General features: G+C 37.0%; 1 protein-coding gene across 6 annotated transcripts in view; it reads right to left on the minus strand.

Moving 5' to 3' along the window:
* Positions 1–15,409, minus strand: part of SGK3 (serum/glucocorticoid regulated kinase family member 3) — a 140,630-nt gene that overhangs the window by 47,044 nt on the left and 78,177 nt on the right. For 5 of the 6 annotated variants that reach the window (XM_053208697.1, XM_053208699.1, XM_053208700.1 and 2 more), the window contains 2 exons: positions 12,835–12,918; positions 8,358–8,430 (listed from right to left, as the gene is read on the minus strand). In XM_053208697.1, coding sequence (XP_053064672.1) covers positions 8,358–8,430; positions 12,835–12,918 — 157 coding nt within the window. Of the gene's footprint in view, positions 1–7,654; positions 7,845–8,357; positions 8,431–12,834; positions 12,919–15,409 lie in introns of those variants that run through there. The other variant, XM_053208701.1, reaches the window with a different exon arrangement.

A 15,409-nucleotide genomic window follows, 5' to 3' on the forward strand; every position in this document is an offset into this window, starting at 1 on the left:
CTGCCAGGGAACTTGCTTGCACCACACAAACACCCAACACTGTGCTTCTGTGGATCCATCCCTCCAGCGGGTCTGACTCCCTCCCGGTGCCGCAGGGCGCCTCCGGAAGCGGATCTCCGAAGGAAAAGCGAGCTGAGCCTGCCCCTCCCGCCCCTGTGCACCTTGCTGATCCACCCCAGCTAATACGCCAGATCCCCAGCACCACAAGCCTGGCAGTGTGCAAGTAGCCCAGATGGGCCATGCCAGCCCACAGTGAATCTCGCCCCTACGAGAGGGGAAGAGAAGGCACACACCAGTCTGACTGTGGCCCCAGCAGCGGGCTGGGGGCAGACATCAGGTCTGACTGAGGCCCCGCCCACCAACTCCAGTTATACACCACAGCACAGGGGAAGTGCCCTGCAGGTCTGCACCACTCCAGGGACTATCCAAAATGACGAAACGGAAGAATTCCCCTCAGAAAAACGTCCAGGAAATAACAACAGCTAACGAACTGATCAAAAAGGATTTAAACAATATAACAGAAAGTGAATTTAGAATAACAGTCATAAAATTAATCGCTGGGCTTGAAAACAGTATAGAGGACAGCAGAGAATCTCTTGCTACAGAGATCAAGGGATTAAGGAACAGCCAGGAGGAGCTAAAAAATGCTATCAATGAACTGCAAAATAAAATGGAGACAACTATGGCTCGGATTGAAGAGGCAGAGGAGAGAATAGGTGAACTAGAAGATAAAATTATGGAAAAAGAAGAAGCTGAGAAAAAGAGATAAAAAAATCCAGGAGTATGAGGGGAAAATTAGAGAACTAAGTGATGCACTAAAGAAAAATAATCTATGCATAATTGGTATCCCAGAGGAGGAAGAGAGAGGGAAAGGTGCTGAAGGTGTGCTTGAAGAAATTATAGCTGAGAACTTCCCTGAACTGGGGAAGGAAAAAGGCATTGAAATCCAAGAGGCACAGAGAACTCCCTTCAGACGTAACTTGAATCGATCTTCTGCACGACATACCATAGTGAAACTGGCAAAATACAAGCATAAAGAGAAAAATTCTGAAAACAGCTAGGGATAAACATGCTGTAACATATAAAGGGAGACTGATAAGACTCATGACTGATCTCTCTACTGAAACTCGGCAGGCCAGAAAGGAATGGCAGGAGATCTTCAGTGTGCTAGACAGAAAAAATATGCAGCCAAGAATCCTTTATCCAGCAAGTCTGTCATTTAGAATAGGAGAGATAAAGGTCTTCCCAAACAAACAAAAACTGAAGGAATTCATCACCACTAAACCAGCCCTACAAGAGATCCTAAGGGGGATCCTGTGAGACAAAGTACCAGAGACATCGCTACAAGCATGAAACCTACGGACATCACAATGACTCTAAACCCTATCTTTCTATAATAACACTGAATGTAAATGGACTAAATGCGCCAACCAAAAGGCATACGGTATCAGAATGGATAAAAAAACAAGACCCATCTATTTGCTGTCTACAAGAGACTCATTTTAGACCTGAGGACACCTTCAGATTGAGTGAGGGGATGGAGAACTATTTATCATGCCACCGGAAGCCAAAAGAAAGCTGGAGTAGCCACACTTATATCAGACAAACTAGACTTTAAATTAAAGGCTGTAACAAGAGATGGAGAAGGGCATTATATAACAATCACAGGGTCTATCCATCAGGAAGAGCTAACAATTATAAATGTCTATGCGCCGAATACCGGAGCCCCCAAATATATAAAACAATTACTCACAAACATAAGCAACCTCATTGATAACAATGTGGTAATTGCAGGGGACTTTAACATTCCACTTACAGAAATGCATAGATCATCTAGACACACGGTCAATAAAGAAACAAGGGCCCTGAATGATACATTGGGTCAGATGGACTTGACAGACATATTTAGAACTCTACATCCCAAAGCAACAGAATATACTTTTTTCTCGCGTGCACATGGAACATTCTCCAAGACAGATCACATACTGGGTCACAAAACAGCCCTTCATAAGTATACAAGAATTGAAATCATACCATGCATACTTTCAGACCACAATGCTATGAAGCTTGAAATCAACCACAGGAAAAAGTCTGGAAAACCTCCAAAAGCATGGAGGTTAAAGAACACCCTACTAAAGAATGAGTGGGTCAACCAGGCAATTAGAGAAGAAATTAAAAAATATATGGAAACAAACGAAAATGAAAATACAACAATCCAAATGCTTTGGGATGCAGCGAAGGCAGTCCCAAGAGGAAAATACATTGCAATTCAGGCCTATCTCAAGAAACAAGAAAAATCCCAAATACAAAATCTAACAGCACACCTAAAGGAACTAGAAGCAGAACAGCAAAGACAGCCTAAATCCAGAAGAAGAAGAGAAACAATAAAGATCAGAGCAGAAATAAACAATATAGAATCTAAAAAAACTGTAGAGCAGATCAATGAAACCAAGAATTATTTTCTGAAAAAATAAACAAAATTGATAAACCTCTAGCCAGGCTTCTCAAAAAGAAAAGGGAGATGACCCAAATAGATAAAATCATGAATGAAAATAGAATTATTACAACCAATCCCTCAGAGATACAAACGATTATCAGGGAATACTATGAAAAATTATATGCCAACAAACTGGACAACCTGGAAGAAATGGACAAATTCCTAAACACCCACATGCTTCCAAAACTCAATCAGGAGGAAACAGAAAGCTTGAACAGACCCATAACCAGCGAAGAAATTGAATGAGTCATCAAAAATCTCCCAACAAATAAGAGTCCAAGACCAGATGGCTTCCCAGGGGAGTTCTACCAGACGTTTAAAGCAGAGATAATACCTATCCTTCTCAAGCTATTCCAAAAAATAGAAAGGGAAGGAAAACTTCCAGACTCATTCTATGAAGCCAGTATTACTTTGATTCCTAAATCAGACAGGGACCCAGTAAAAAAAGAGAACTACAGGCCCATATCTCTGATGAATATGGATGCAAAAATTCTCAATAAGATATTAGCAAATCGAATTCAACAGCATATAAAAAGAATTATTCACCATGATCAAGTGGGATTCATTCCTGGGATGCAGGGCTGGTTCAACATTCACAAATCAATCAATGTGATACATCACATTAATAAAAGAAAAGATAAGAACCATATGATCCTGTCAATCAATGCAGAAAAGGCCTTTGACAAAATTCAGCAACCTTTCTTAATAAAAACCCTCGAGAAAGTCGGGATAGAAGGAACATACTTAAAGATCATAAAAGCCATTTATGAAAAGCCCACAGCTAACATCATCCTCAATGGGGAAACACTGAGAGCTTTTTCCCCGAGATCAGGAACACGACAGGGATGTCCACTCTCAATGCTGTTGTTTAACATAGGGTTGGAAGTGCTAGCATCAGCAATCAGACAACAAAAGGAAATCAAAGGCATCAAAATTGGCAAAGATGGAAGTCAAGCTGTCACTTTGTGCAGATGACATGATATTGTACATGGAAAACCCGATAGACTCCACCAAAAGTCTGATAGAACTGATACACGAATTCAGCAAAGTCACAGAATACAAAATCAATGTACAGAAATCAGTTGCATTCTTATACACTAATAATGAAGCAACAGAAAGACAAATAAAGAAACTGATCCCATTCACAACTGCACCAAGAAAAATTGTGTAAGGCACTGGTATCTACATCAAGTTTTATAAAGAACTAGCTGGGTATGACATCTAGGCCTCACCAGAACTCAAAGACTAGAATAATAATGGGGAATTGTCTTTTTATCTTGTATGAATCTATTTCTCTTAAATTAGTAAAAGTTAAAAGAAATAAAAATGGTTTCTTTTAACTTTTTTTTTTTTTGAGAGAGAGGGAGAGCAAGCGAGCGGGGGAGGGGCAGAGAGAGAGGGAGAGAATCCCAAGCTGACTCTGTACTGTCAGTGTGGAGCCCAATGTGGGGCTCAACACCACAAACTGTGAGATCATGACCTGAACTGAAATCAAGAGTCAGATGCTTAACTGGGCCACCCAGCCACCCCAAAGCAGTTTCTATGTAAGCCACTGAAGGGTCATGCCTTTAAAAAAATTTAGCCCTCTTTAGCCCTTAACACAGTGTAATAAGAGTTACTTAATTGATGTTTTTGTGAATAAATAACTAAACAAACAATTATATATTCTAACATTCGTAGTTTCTAAAATTCATATGCTCTGTTTCTTACTTGATTCACACTGATTTTAATTACCTTGTACTTTTTTTTTAAATAATTAAGATAAAATAAACTTTTTTTTTAAACTTCAAAAAAACCCAGTACGTAGTTTATATATTGACCTTAGGGTCCTATTGGCAAAAGGCTTGATATTAAACCATTCAAAAGATAAAGAGTATAGCTATTTCTCTGCACTCTACGGAAAGATCCTTAAATTGAAAATGAAATTTTAACTTTGAAAAGTATAGGCAGAAATAACCCTTAAAATCTACCTTCAAATATGTAAAACTTATTTTATAGATGTTGGCAACCACCAGAATAAAGAAGTGAAAAAAAAAGAACATGGAGACATGCTCTTAAGCTACACACAAAAGAACTCAAGAGAGATATATGGAAAAGCTCTGCACAATGGCTGTCAAGCATGAAGTAAGTTAACAGGGCAAATTCTTTCCTCGTGTTCTAACTGTTCCATCTTTGGCCAATGAAAGCCCCATCAATTGAGTTCCTGCATCCTTTTGATAAAATCTTAGTAATCTTGTATGGCTTCATTGCTTTTTAGGCAAGATATCCTAGGGCCATCTTATACATTTCTTGCCCCAGATCTAGAATCACTGTTTTCCCATGGAACTCTGGTTGCTTTAAGGGGGAAATGGTATTTGGAGATTACAACCTGGACGCTAGGAATGTTCACTGCTATTTGTTACTGTTTTAGGCATTTCCAGAGGTGAGAGCTAGGAAATATGTGTTGTTTTAGAAAAAAAATAAATCATGGGATGCCTGCGTGGTTCAGTGGGTTAAGCATCCCACTTTGGCTCAGGTCATGATCTCACAGTGTATGAGTTTGAGCCCACATCCGGCTCTGTGCTGACGACTCAGAACCTGGAGCCTGCTTTGGATTCTGTGTCTCCCTCTCTGTCCCTCCCCTGCTGACACTCTGTCTCTCTCTCTCTCAAAAATAAACATTAAAAAAAATGAAAAAAAAATCATGACTTCAAACTGTATTTCCAAATTAAGTTAAAAATTGTAAGATTTTTATTTAAAACATGTTTTTCTTTCTTCTTGTTTAAAACTTTGGTTCCCATGAGAGTAACATAATTACCAAATAACAATTCCATATAATAACAATAAGATTGCTGGATGCAGTATAAAATTTTCTGTACATCCTTTTTTGTTCTTAGCATACATCCCAGGAGGACTATTCAGTAAAAATCCTGTTTTGAAGTCATTTAAGATAATTATTGTCCATGTGTTTCCACTACCAATCAAAATAGAGTTAGATTTTTTCCTTCAGTTTGTTAGAGATCGCTTTATTATTGTATTTTATTTTTGTTCTTAAATATATTTAAAATATGCACATCATTCCAAAGTCAAAGCTATAAACAAGACTTATTCAGGAACATCTAACTTCTATCCCATTTGCCTCCCACTGGCCCCTTCCTACTCCTTAAAGTCACTAGTTTTTAGTTTTTCAGTTTATTCTTCCATTATTTCTATACCTTTTCCAATACAAAAAAGATATATTATACATATCTGTACTTTGTCTTTTCCACTGAAAAATGTGTTTTGGAGATCACTCTACTATAATGCACAAAGGGCTTGCTCATTCTTTTTTAAAGCTGCATCATATTCCAAGGTTGCAAGGATATTTCAGTTGTTTCCAGTTTTTGCTATTAAGAATAATGCCACAATAAATAGTCTTACATACACATCATTTCATATGCAGTTTATCTTTGGAACAGATTCCTAGATATGTGATTTCCTGGTCACATTGAAATGCATATATAGTTTTGCTAAATAATACCCAATTCCCTTCTATATGGATTGTACCACTTATCATTCCCACCAACAAAATATGCCTGTTTCCCCAAAGCCTAATCAAATGAGCATCTTGTCACTCTGTGATTGTTTGAGTATGGCTTAGATTTGATCTCCCCAATAAAGAGCTTTCCAGATCTCTGTGACATATGGTCCATTACGCTGTTGCCAAGTCATATACAATATGCTCTGGATCGATTTCAAATTGTTCTTCAATAAAAATCTATTTTTTCAGTATCAAATTAATCTACCAGAACATAAATACTACAGGGCATTCTATGTGGGATTTTGCCCTAAAGAAGGAAGTTGCAGGTTTTTATCTCTCTTCTTCCTGTGATAAAATGAAACGATTCTATCATTAGGATTCAACTAAGGGCTCTCCAGAACTCCAGCCTGAGTTCAAGTCTCCATTCAGCAACACATAGTTGGATTCCTCAGATGTCCTTCTGCCACTTCAAATTAATTAATTCTCTCATTTACCCAGTCCTGACACCTCAATTATCTCTCATTCTCTTCTCTAGATCTCCTTTACTTAAGCAATCACCAAGATTTCTTACAGATCTTTCCTTAAAAGAATTCCTACATATGAACTCATTTGTTAGCCCATTTCCACCCTAGTCCTGGTTCTAATTATTTAACGTGAGGACTACTGGAACATTCGCTTACCCAGTTTCCCATTCTCCATCCTGTCTCTTCTCTCTGCTGTGCCTACTGTATATTACACACAGTTGGTTCCACGTTGTATTTCATATTTACCTCACCCAAATAACTCTAAGACCCACATGTTGCCCATGATGATGGTTTTCAACCTGTGCTCCACAGATATACTTTACTGCTGTACCAACAAAGCAGCCTCATTTTTATTTGTTCTACACATAACATTTTCTGTGGAAGATTTCCTTGGGACATAAGTGTTCTGCAGCTAAAAGCAAAATTAGTATAAAGGCACTGGCCTATAGAATCAATTCTACAGAAAGTACTATCTGGTTTTGTTGTGGTGACTCAATCTTCTCTTGCTTTCTCTCCTTTTCCTTTTTATTTGCTTCTCTTTATTAATGAATTCATGTATTTAAGTAATATTTACTAAAAACCTAAGATCTACCAGGGACTATAAATCAATAAAAAAGACAAAGTACCAATGTTCATAAAATCTACAGCTAGACAAGACACACTGGCAATGACAATAAAGTGTGCTAAATTCTCCCAAGAGAAAAAAATTCTACCTACGATAGGGAAAGTGAGCAGCCTCTCCAATCCTAAGGTTCATAAAGTATAAAATAATTAAGAGCCTCCAGTTGAGAGGGAGAAACAGCCACAGGGAAAAACCTAAGTTTAATTAAAGCAAAAGTATAAAAGAAATATGAAAAAGATGGAAGATAAAAAAAAGTTTGTTAATCTTGGACAGAATTCCACAGGGCACAGTGAAAAGGTTTGAGAGGGCAAGAAATGATATAAGGCTAAGTTGCAGACAGGAGGCACAGTTAGGATATCCTAAGTGACGTGAGAGCTTATATTTTGAGTAGTGAGCCAAGAAAGCACACATGTAAGGAATCAAAGGTGTAATAGGTTACAAGGTTATAAGTGAATTAGTTACAGAGGTAAGATAGATGAGGATGGACTGCACTCTAGCTTGTCAGGATTCACCTGTGACACAGATGGCTTTTCTAATCTGCATAAGGAGATTATCTGGCAGATAAAGAACCTTCCTTCTGTCTCTCTGTATGTGGCCATTTGTGACTGGATTGATATTCTGGATTCCAGTGAAAAAAGTTCCAGGCTTGAGGCTTGAGACATATAGCTCCAGACTCCTGAGATCTATGTGTCATTAAGCTCCCTAAGAGTAAATAATAGGACATTATCTTAGTATCCCATTCAGAGGCCTGCAAGGTGCTGTGTACAGGCTATATATTTAATAAATGTTTCTGGATGTAACAAAGAATGTCCTTCATGGTTAGAAAAGTACACAAATTATCCTTAATGACCAATAAATTTACCTGAAGCCAGACTGCTTGAATTAACTTTTAAATGAGACACTTAATACCTGTGACTCTGGGCAAATTAATTAATCTAAATGTACCTGGGTTTCCTTATCTATAGAAGAGCGATGATGAGAATAAGAACACCTGCCTCAAAGGATTTTTGTGACCACTGAATCAATTAAAGCATGTTAAGTGTTTAAAACAATGCCTGGTACACAGAGAGCACCTTCCTGAGCTACTATTTTCATAGAACATGAGATCAAATAGCTTTGTGAAGACTTGTACTACTATATAGCACAACAAACACATTAACTACTTCTTCAAACTTCAACCATCACTTACGGCAGGTCTGTAAAGTTATTGCTTACCTGGGTCAAAGTTATCACCAAATATTCTCTTGGCAGGAATCTTCAGGGCCATAGCAGGAAATTGTTTCTTTAACTAGAATTTAAAAAAATAACATTATATGAACTTAATTTTCTAAGTCTTCTAGTTATACACGTACCAAAACAAATTACAATCTGATTTTCAAGAAATTCCATCAATAAGACATACTTTTAAAGTATATAATGATCAAATATACAATATTAAATTATACCAATAAAATACCATTAGTCTGACTAATCATCCTATTTTGTCCCAAGAGAACATTTAGTATCTTTGTGACCCTGGATAAGTTACTTAACATTTCTGTGCTTCAGTTTTCTTGTCTGTAAAATGGAGATGATTTTAGCACTTACCTTACACATCTGTTGAGAGCCTTAAAGGAAATCATTTAGGTTAAGTGCTTAGACAAAAACCTGGAGTATAAGCTTTGAATACATGTTACTCACTGTTTATTGCCTCAAGAGAAGTTGTGACCTTTGTGTTCTTTCTATATGAACATGCTACTGACAATTGTTTTCTAAGAAACCTGATGAATTTTGCTTTCAATTATCTTCTGCTCTAGCCTTCCCCTTATTCATATTTTAATACATTTGTTTATCAGATTTGCTTATCCCCAAAGAACTTGGCCCTGGAGACATTAAATGCGGGGCAGTAAAGTCATAAATGTGGATTAACACTCATTTTTAAGTTTGACGTCAAAAAAAACCCACACACACACATAAACTACATCCCTAACTACCAACTGTCAGGAAATACAAAGAATAGAAGAATGTATTAATCACTCTACACCATGAGTATGCTGTCAGCACAATCCAGACTGAAAAATCCGTAGACAACTGACCCTGCTTTTTCAATGAAAAATCATAAAGGAAAGAAAAGAGAGGCGGACAGGGAAACTTAGTCACCAAAAGACACTTTATAGATTTATCAACCAGTCATATAAGCACTGACTGAATATTTGATATTAAGATGTTATTGTTAATTATATTCAGATGTGATAATAGTACTCTATTTTTTAAATATCTTTTCAGAGATGTATACAAAAATATTTACAGATGAAATGATTCAAAGTCTTAAATTTGCTTCAAAATTACAGAGGACAGGCTAGGGACAGAGATAAAACTAGAATGGCCGTGTATCTGTAACTGCTGTCGCTGGATGGTACGTTATATTATTTTCTGTGTTTGTAGTACTATTCTACTTCTGTATGTGTTCAACAATTTCTACAACAAAAATTTTAAATGCAAACTACACTCATAAAAATACATTTATATTATCAAAATGTTTACAAATTGGGTATTTTACTTTTTGTTTTTTCTTTTATTCTAAAAGGAGCACAAGGAAAGAATCTGTGTTTTCAAACTTAAGGGTAATCCAGGCCAGGTTTAACCTCACTTCCGTGGTTTCAAAGAACACAACTGGTACCATTCCCCTGTTCTTTGCTTTGCCTGTCACCACAGGAGGCAGAATTAGAAGAGTTACAGAAAAACAGAGAGACAGAGAAAATGGGGGAAATAAGAAAAAAAGAAAAAAGGAAGAGAAATGCAGGAAAAATGAGGGGTAAGGATAAAAACTCAACTATATATTAAGGAAAATTTTCTGCAAAAAGCTTAAGATGGGGTATATGATGGAAAAAGAATGAAAGTGATCATGGCGGGGGGGGGGGGGGGAAGGTGCCCCAAACACACTGTCCTACTTTACCTTTATACTGAAAGATACTCAAATATTAACACTCTACTTAATTAATCTCTGGCTACTTAAATCATGAAACCATCATGACATTAGGATGGCTTTTTACTCATGCAGATCTCCACACTGCTGAGCTGTTAGGTAACATCCCTGACATTCCTCCTTCTTATGAATAGTTCTACAGAAGCAAACACATTTAGAAGCTAATTCTGGCCCATATAATCTTTTAATCAAAATACAGAAAGAAATCTCAGATTTTCAGTTATTAGTAGTTCACTAAACAAAATTTGACCTTATTTCTCTAAGAAGTTTATATAAACCATCTCTGTGTGTATGTGTGTGTGTGTGTTATGTTACCATCATAATAGCTATGGTCAAATCTGTACCATCCTCAAAAAATGCTGATCATGTATATAATGGTATCCAAGAATTTCAACTAGAATTGGCAATTCAACCCTCACCCAGCCTCCAATATAAACTTTTTTTTTTTTTAAAATCACTCAACATTGCAGAAAAGATCTTCATGTAGAAACTCTTTTTGGCTATTATTTTGTCTCTAAAGTAAAAAACGCTGTCTCAATATCCTTTGATTAAGCACTTTAAAAATATATATACAAAGTTCAGTTACGTATGTATTATAGAAAAAAGCACAGTAAAAACACTACAGTTATCTCTGAGTAGCAATATGTTTTAGGTGATTAAAAAAAATTTTTTTAGAGGGAGAAAGACAGAATGTGAGTGGGGGAGGGGCAGGGAGCGAGGGAGACACAGACTCCAAAGCAGGCTCCAGGCTCTAAGCTGTCAGCACAGAGGCTGATGCGGGCCTCAAACTCGTGAACCATACAATAGATCATGACCTGAGCTGAAGTCAGACCCTTAACTCACTGAGCCACCCAGGTACCCCTTAGGTGATTTTTAAGCTTAAATATGTATTTTCCTCCATATTCCAGATTTTCTAGAATATATATTAATTTTACATTGGAAAAAATACCATTTAAAAATACTGAAGTATTATTTTAAAAGTTCAATTTTAACTAGCAAAGCATTTGAATATTATTTGGAAGAAATATAGTGAAATGCTAAATAGAGATGAATGAAAAGCCTAAATTTCATGACTTAACAGAACATGAGATGTTGTACAGCTAGACAACGTTTGGTTCATTCTGGCCCATTTAGGAAGTAATTTATCTCTTAACTGGGACACACTTAACTTCCCCTGTAAGTATCTTACCAGGGGCGCCTGGGTGGCTCAGTGGACTTTGGCCCAGGTCATGATCTCACGGTTTGTGAATTCAAGCCCCATATCGGGCTCTCTGTTGTCAGCACAGAGCCAGGTTCGGAGTCTCTGTCCTCCTTTCTCTCTGCCCCTCCCCCACTAGTTCTCTCCCTGTCCCTCTCTCAAAATAAATAAATTTTTAAAAATAATAATAAAGTATCTTACAAATGGTGAGTTACAGACTTATTTATCTATTTAACCCTATTTTTTAAATCAAGAGACAGGGTTAAGAAAATTGAAAAAAATTACCTTAAATATGAAACAATTTTTTTCTGAAGGATGCCTGGTAATCTACCACTTATTAAATACAGAAGGAAACTCCTTTTTATTCTTAGGCCAGAAAAAAATTAAATTTGGGATTTGAAGAATTTCTTTTTTTCTTAACTGAAGCAAAAACTGGAATCCAGAGCTGTCTTTATAATCTGGGGTCTATAATGACCAACTCAGGTGGTATTCTTTGGCCTCCAAGGTATGTATGACTAGAGGCAACACACTCTACAAACACTGGTCCCTGCATAGATCTGGCCTGATATGTTAAAATGACCATGGTGCTCTTGCTTCCTACTTTAGGGAGTATTTGTAATTACAAAAACACTGGATTAAAAATAGTATTTAATATTTGAATTTTGAATATACAGGTTTTAATTATTTAAAATAACTAATGCTCCCACACTCCCTACCCCCCACCCTACTGTCAGAACTTATGAAAGTCCATATACATTTTAATTGTATTAGCTACTTAAAATCTGGAACCGAAGACTTATCCCTAAACCAAGAATGAAACTATGGAAGGAGGGTAAGCTTATGACAAACTTTCAGACCTAAATCTAATAGCTAGGCAATTTAACCAGAAATAACAAGATGATTAACAGTTATTAGAGAGGTAGTAAAAGAAATTCTTTTTTTTTTTTTTTTTTTTTTTAAGTTTATGTATTTTGAGAGAGCAAGAGAACAAGGGAGAGACAGAATCCCAAGCAGGTTCCTCATTGTCAGCACAGAGCCTAACACAGGGGTCGATCTCACGAACCATGAGATCATGACCCGAGCCAATCAAGAGTCAGACACTTAACCAACTAAGCTACCCACATGCCCAGAATTTATTTCTAATATTCTGACATTAAGATGTATTTTAAGCTGGATCTAGTTTCCCTATCTTCAACAGTTTATTTGGAATTTCTCAACAATCCTCTCCACCCTTCTTTGTAGGAATTCCAAGGTTTGGATGCTTTTGAAGAATCTCATACCCTTTTCTGCTTCTCTATCTGAATATTATTTAATCACTCAAATAAATCTCTCTTATTTGCAAGTTTTCTCAGATGTTCTATTTTTTATTTTAATTTTTTTAAGCTTTGTTTAAGTAATTTACACCAAAGGCGGGGCTCAAACTCACGACCCTGAGATCAAGAGTCACATGTTCTTCTGACTGAGCCAGTCAAGATGCCCCTCAGATGTCTTGTTTTAAATAAAAATCATTAAGACTGACATTTACTTACAGTATTGTAAAGTTTATCAAACTCTGCATATCTCCTGAAGACAAACCACTCACTCCTGCCCACTGAGACCAAAACTTTATAAACCTGTGAAAATAAAAAATAGCATAACAAAACTTGACTGCAAAAAAAACCCATTAGCTATTTAACAGGCAAATAACTTGTTTTCATACTCATGAAACTGATATTAGACATTCATGTTTATACACAATTCTCCAAAATACACAAGTATACCAGCTGAAAGACTTACTTCATCTTCTTGATATTTTATTTTTTAAATGTTATGAAATATTTCCATAGTTTCAGACAATAACACAGTGAACACCTATGAACTCATTTAGAACTTCTGAATTCTAACATTTTGCCATTCTTGTTTCAGATTTTCCCCCCAATTTTTCTAATATTATAGATTCAATTGATGCCACTTTCCTCTCTTCTTCCCTAGCAGTAACCATTATCCTAAAATTATAAAGTATATAATATTTCAAAAGTGACGCCTGGCACATAGTAAAGACTCAATGATTAGTTCTGCTCCTTCCAGATCATCTTGTACACAGTATTTTTCAAACTAGAAATTTACCTTCGTATTTACTATCGTCTTACATATGTTTAATAATTTCACATACACATAATTTCATATAACCATAGTCAACAATGCTATGAAGTAAGCAGAACAAATATTATAACCCCTAGTATATATGTAAGGAAATGATGTCCCAAAAAAGTCAAATAACTGCCCAAATTCATAGACTTATGTGACTAAAATTTAAATCTTCTAACCCTTCATGTACCAGAACCAGTATCAAATCATCAACAATTATAACACAGAATTGATTCTTATAATGCATCCCACAGATACTCTCAGAGTATCATAGTAACATAGAGACAATGGTTTGGGACCCCAGAGATCTTGTGTCATTCAAAGGAGAAAAATAACAAGAATCCAGGCATTTGAGGAAAGGCTCACTAATGTATGACTTGGGGTATGAATTACAAAGATAGGAGTTGCTTTTGGGTTTACAATAGTTGTCCACAGTCTATTAGACAACTTAGAGTAGACCAGGTTTATTTTAGAAGATAAGCATACAAATATGTATAAACTATCCTTTCCCATAAAAGATTGGAAGCTACATTCACAAGTTCATAGTTAGAGAAAATACTGTGAGAAAAGCACTTCTCTGATACTGCATGTGATTACAACATATGAACTCTATAGCACTGTGTGAGATACGGTCACCTTAACAAGCCACAGTGAGAGGCATCCCAGAATGTAAAGCCACATTCCTCCATAGGAGAGGATAAGGCCTCACCTGAAAGGTGAAACAAAGTCACTGGTATCAGTCACCTGAGTAAGTGATGTATTACATATAGGCTAAGAGAAAAAGAGGATCCAGGCCCCTACATGAGCCACATGTGATGATGGGTGGTAACATGGCTCTTCTGGTCTTAACCAAAAGGCATCAAGTTCTCTTAAAGGAAGCTGCTGGATGTAAGATTTGTTTGTTTGTGAAATGATAACTGTTCATAAGGAGAGAATGCGGAAGTAGAGAATAAAGAACCTGGTCAAGGTGCCAGTGAAGGTGCACCATGTTTCTAAGACTTAACTACAGATTCATCTCATAGAGCATTTAGGATCAGATTGGACTGGAAGTAGGACTGCTACCAAAGGATCAGAAATTTAGGTTTAGATGATTGCAAGCTTCTTGAATTACTTATGCTGGCTTCCTAGTGTGGTAAGGTGGCTTCCCATGGTTACCCAAGTATAACCAAGACTAGAACCCACACATAGCTTCTAGGCTGAAGTAGCTGTACAGCATATAATTTTTTTAATTTTATTTTAGAAAAGGGTGAGTGAGTGCCTACACAAGGGAGTGATGTTATGGGGGGGAGAGGGGGAAGAACCTCAAGCAAAGTTCCACAGTCAGCATGAAGACCAACATGGGGCTCGACTCCAAGCCCCTGATCATGACCTGAGCTGAAATCAAGAGTCAGATCCTCAACTGGCTGACTCACATAGGTGCTCTGGAAATACCTCTACCATGAAAAAGTAAATGGACCTGAGATAACTCACTGCCTATATTTGATATATATGAACTTCCATCAAACTTGACAGGAGGTTATGCCCTTGAAGGAGAGAATGCTCAAAAGTAAAAATAAGGAGAAGAAAAAACAAACTTTCACACATTCCACTATTTTACCAAAGGTATACTGACTTCTTGTTTACCATCAGCAAGATACTTCTAAAACTTGCTTATAAGACTGTGGAATGCACAATGCTTAAGATATTGCTGCAACAGAGACTGAGCAGAGGCAAATGGCCAGACACACACTGCAATCTCTACTCTGGGCTTTGGTGCAGGGTGTGGAGATATGTTTATTAAAAAAGGAGAAGAGAGGACAGAAGCTATTTCCAGCTCCTCGTCTGGGACTTTGGGAGAGAAGTATCATTTGGGGGCCCCAGCCCCACCTAGTTAAGAAGGGAGACTGGATTTGTCAGACCAAAGGGTTTAGTTTAACTCCTCAGTGACAGGAATGTGACAGGAATTCTGAGTTGCAAGTCATTTGTCATAGGATGCAC

Source organism: Acinonyx jubatus, chromosome F2, assembly GCF_027475565.1.
Source record: "Acinonyx jubatus isolate Ajub_Pintada_27869175 chromosome F2, VMU_Ajub_asm_v1.0, whole genome shotgun sequence".
Classification (NCBI taxonomy): Eukaryota; Metazoa; Chordata; class Mammalia; order Carnivora; family Felidae; genus Acinonyx; species Acinonyx jubatus.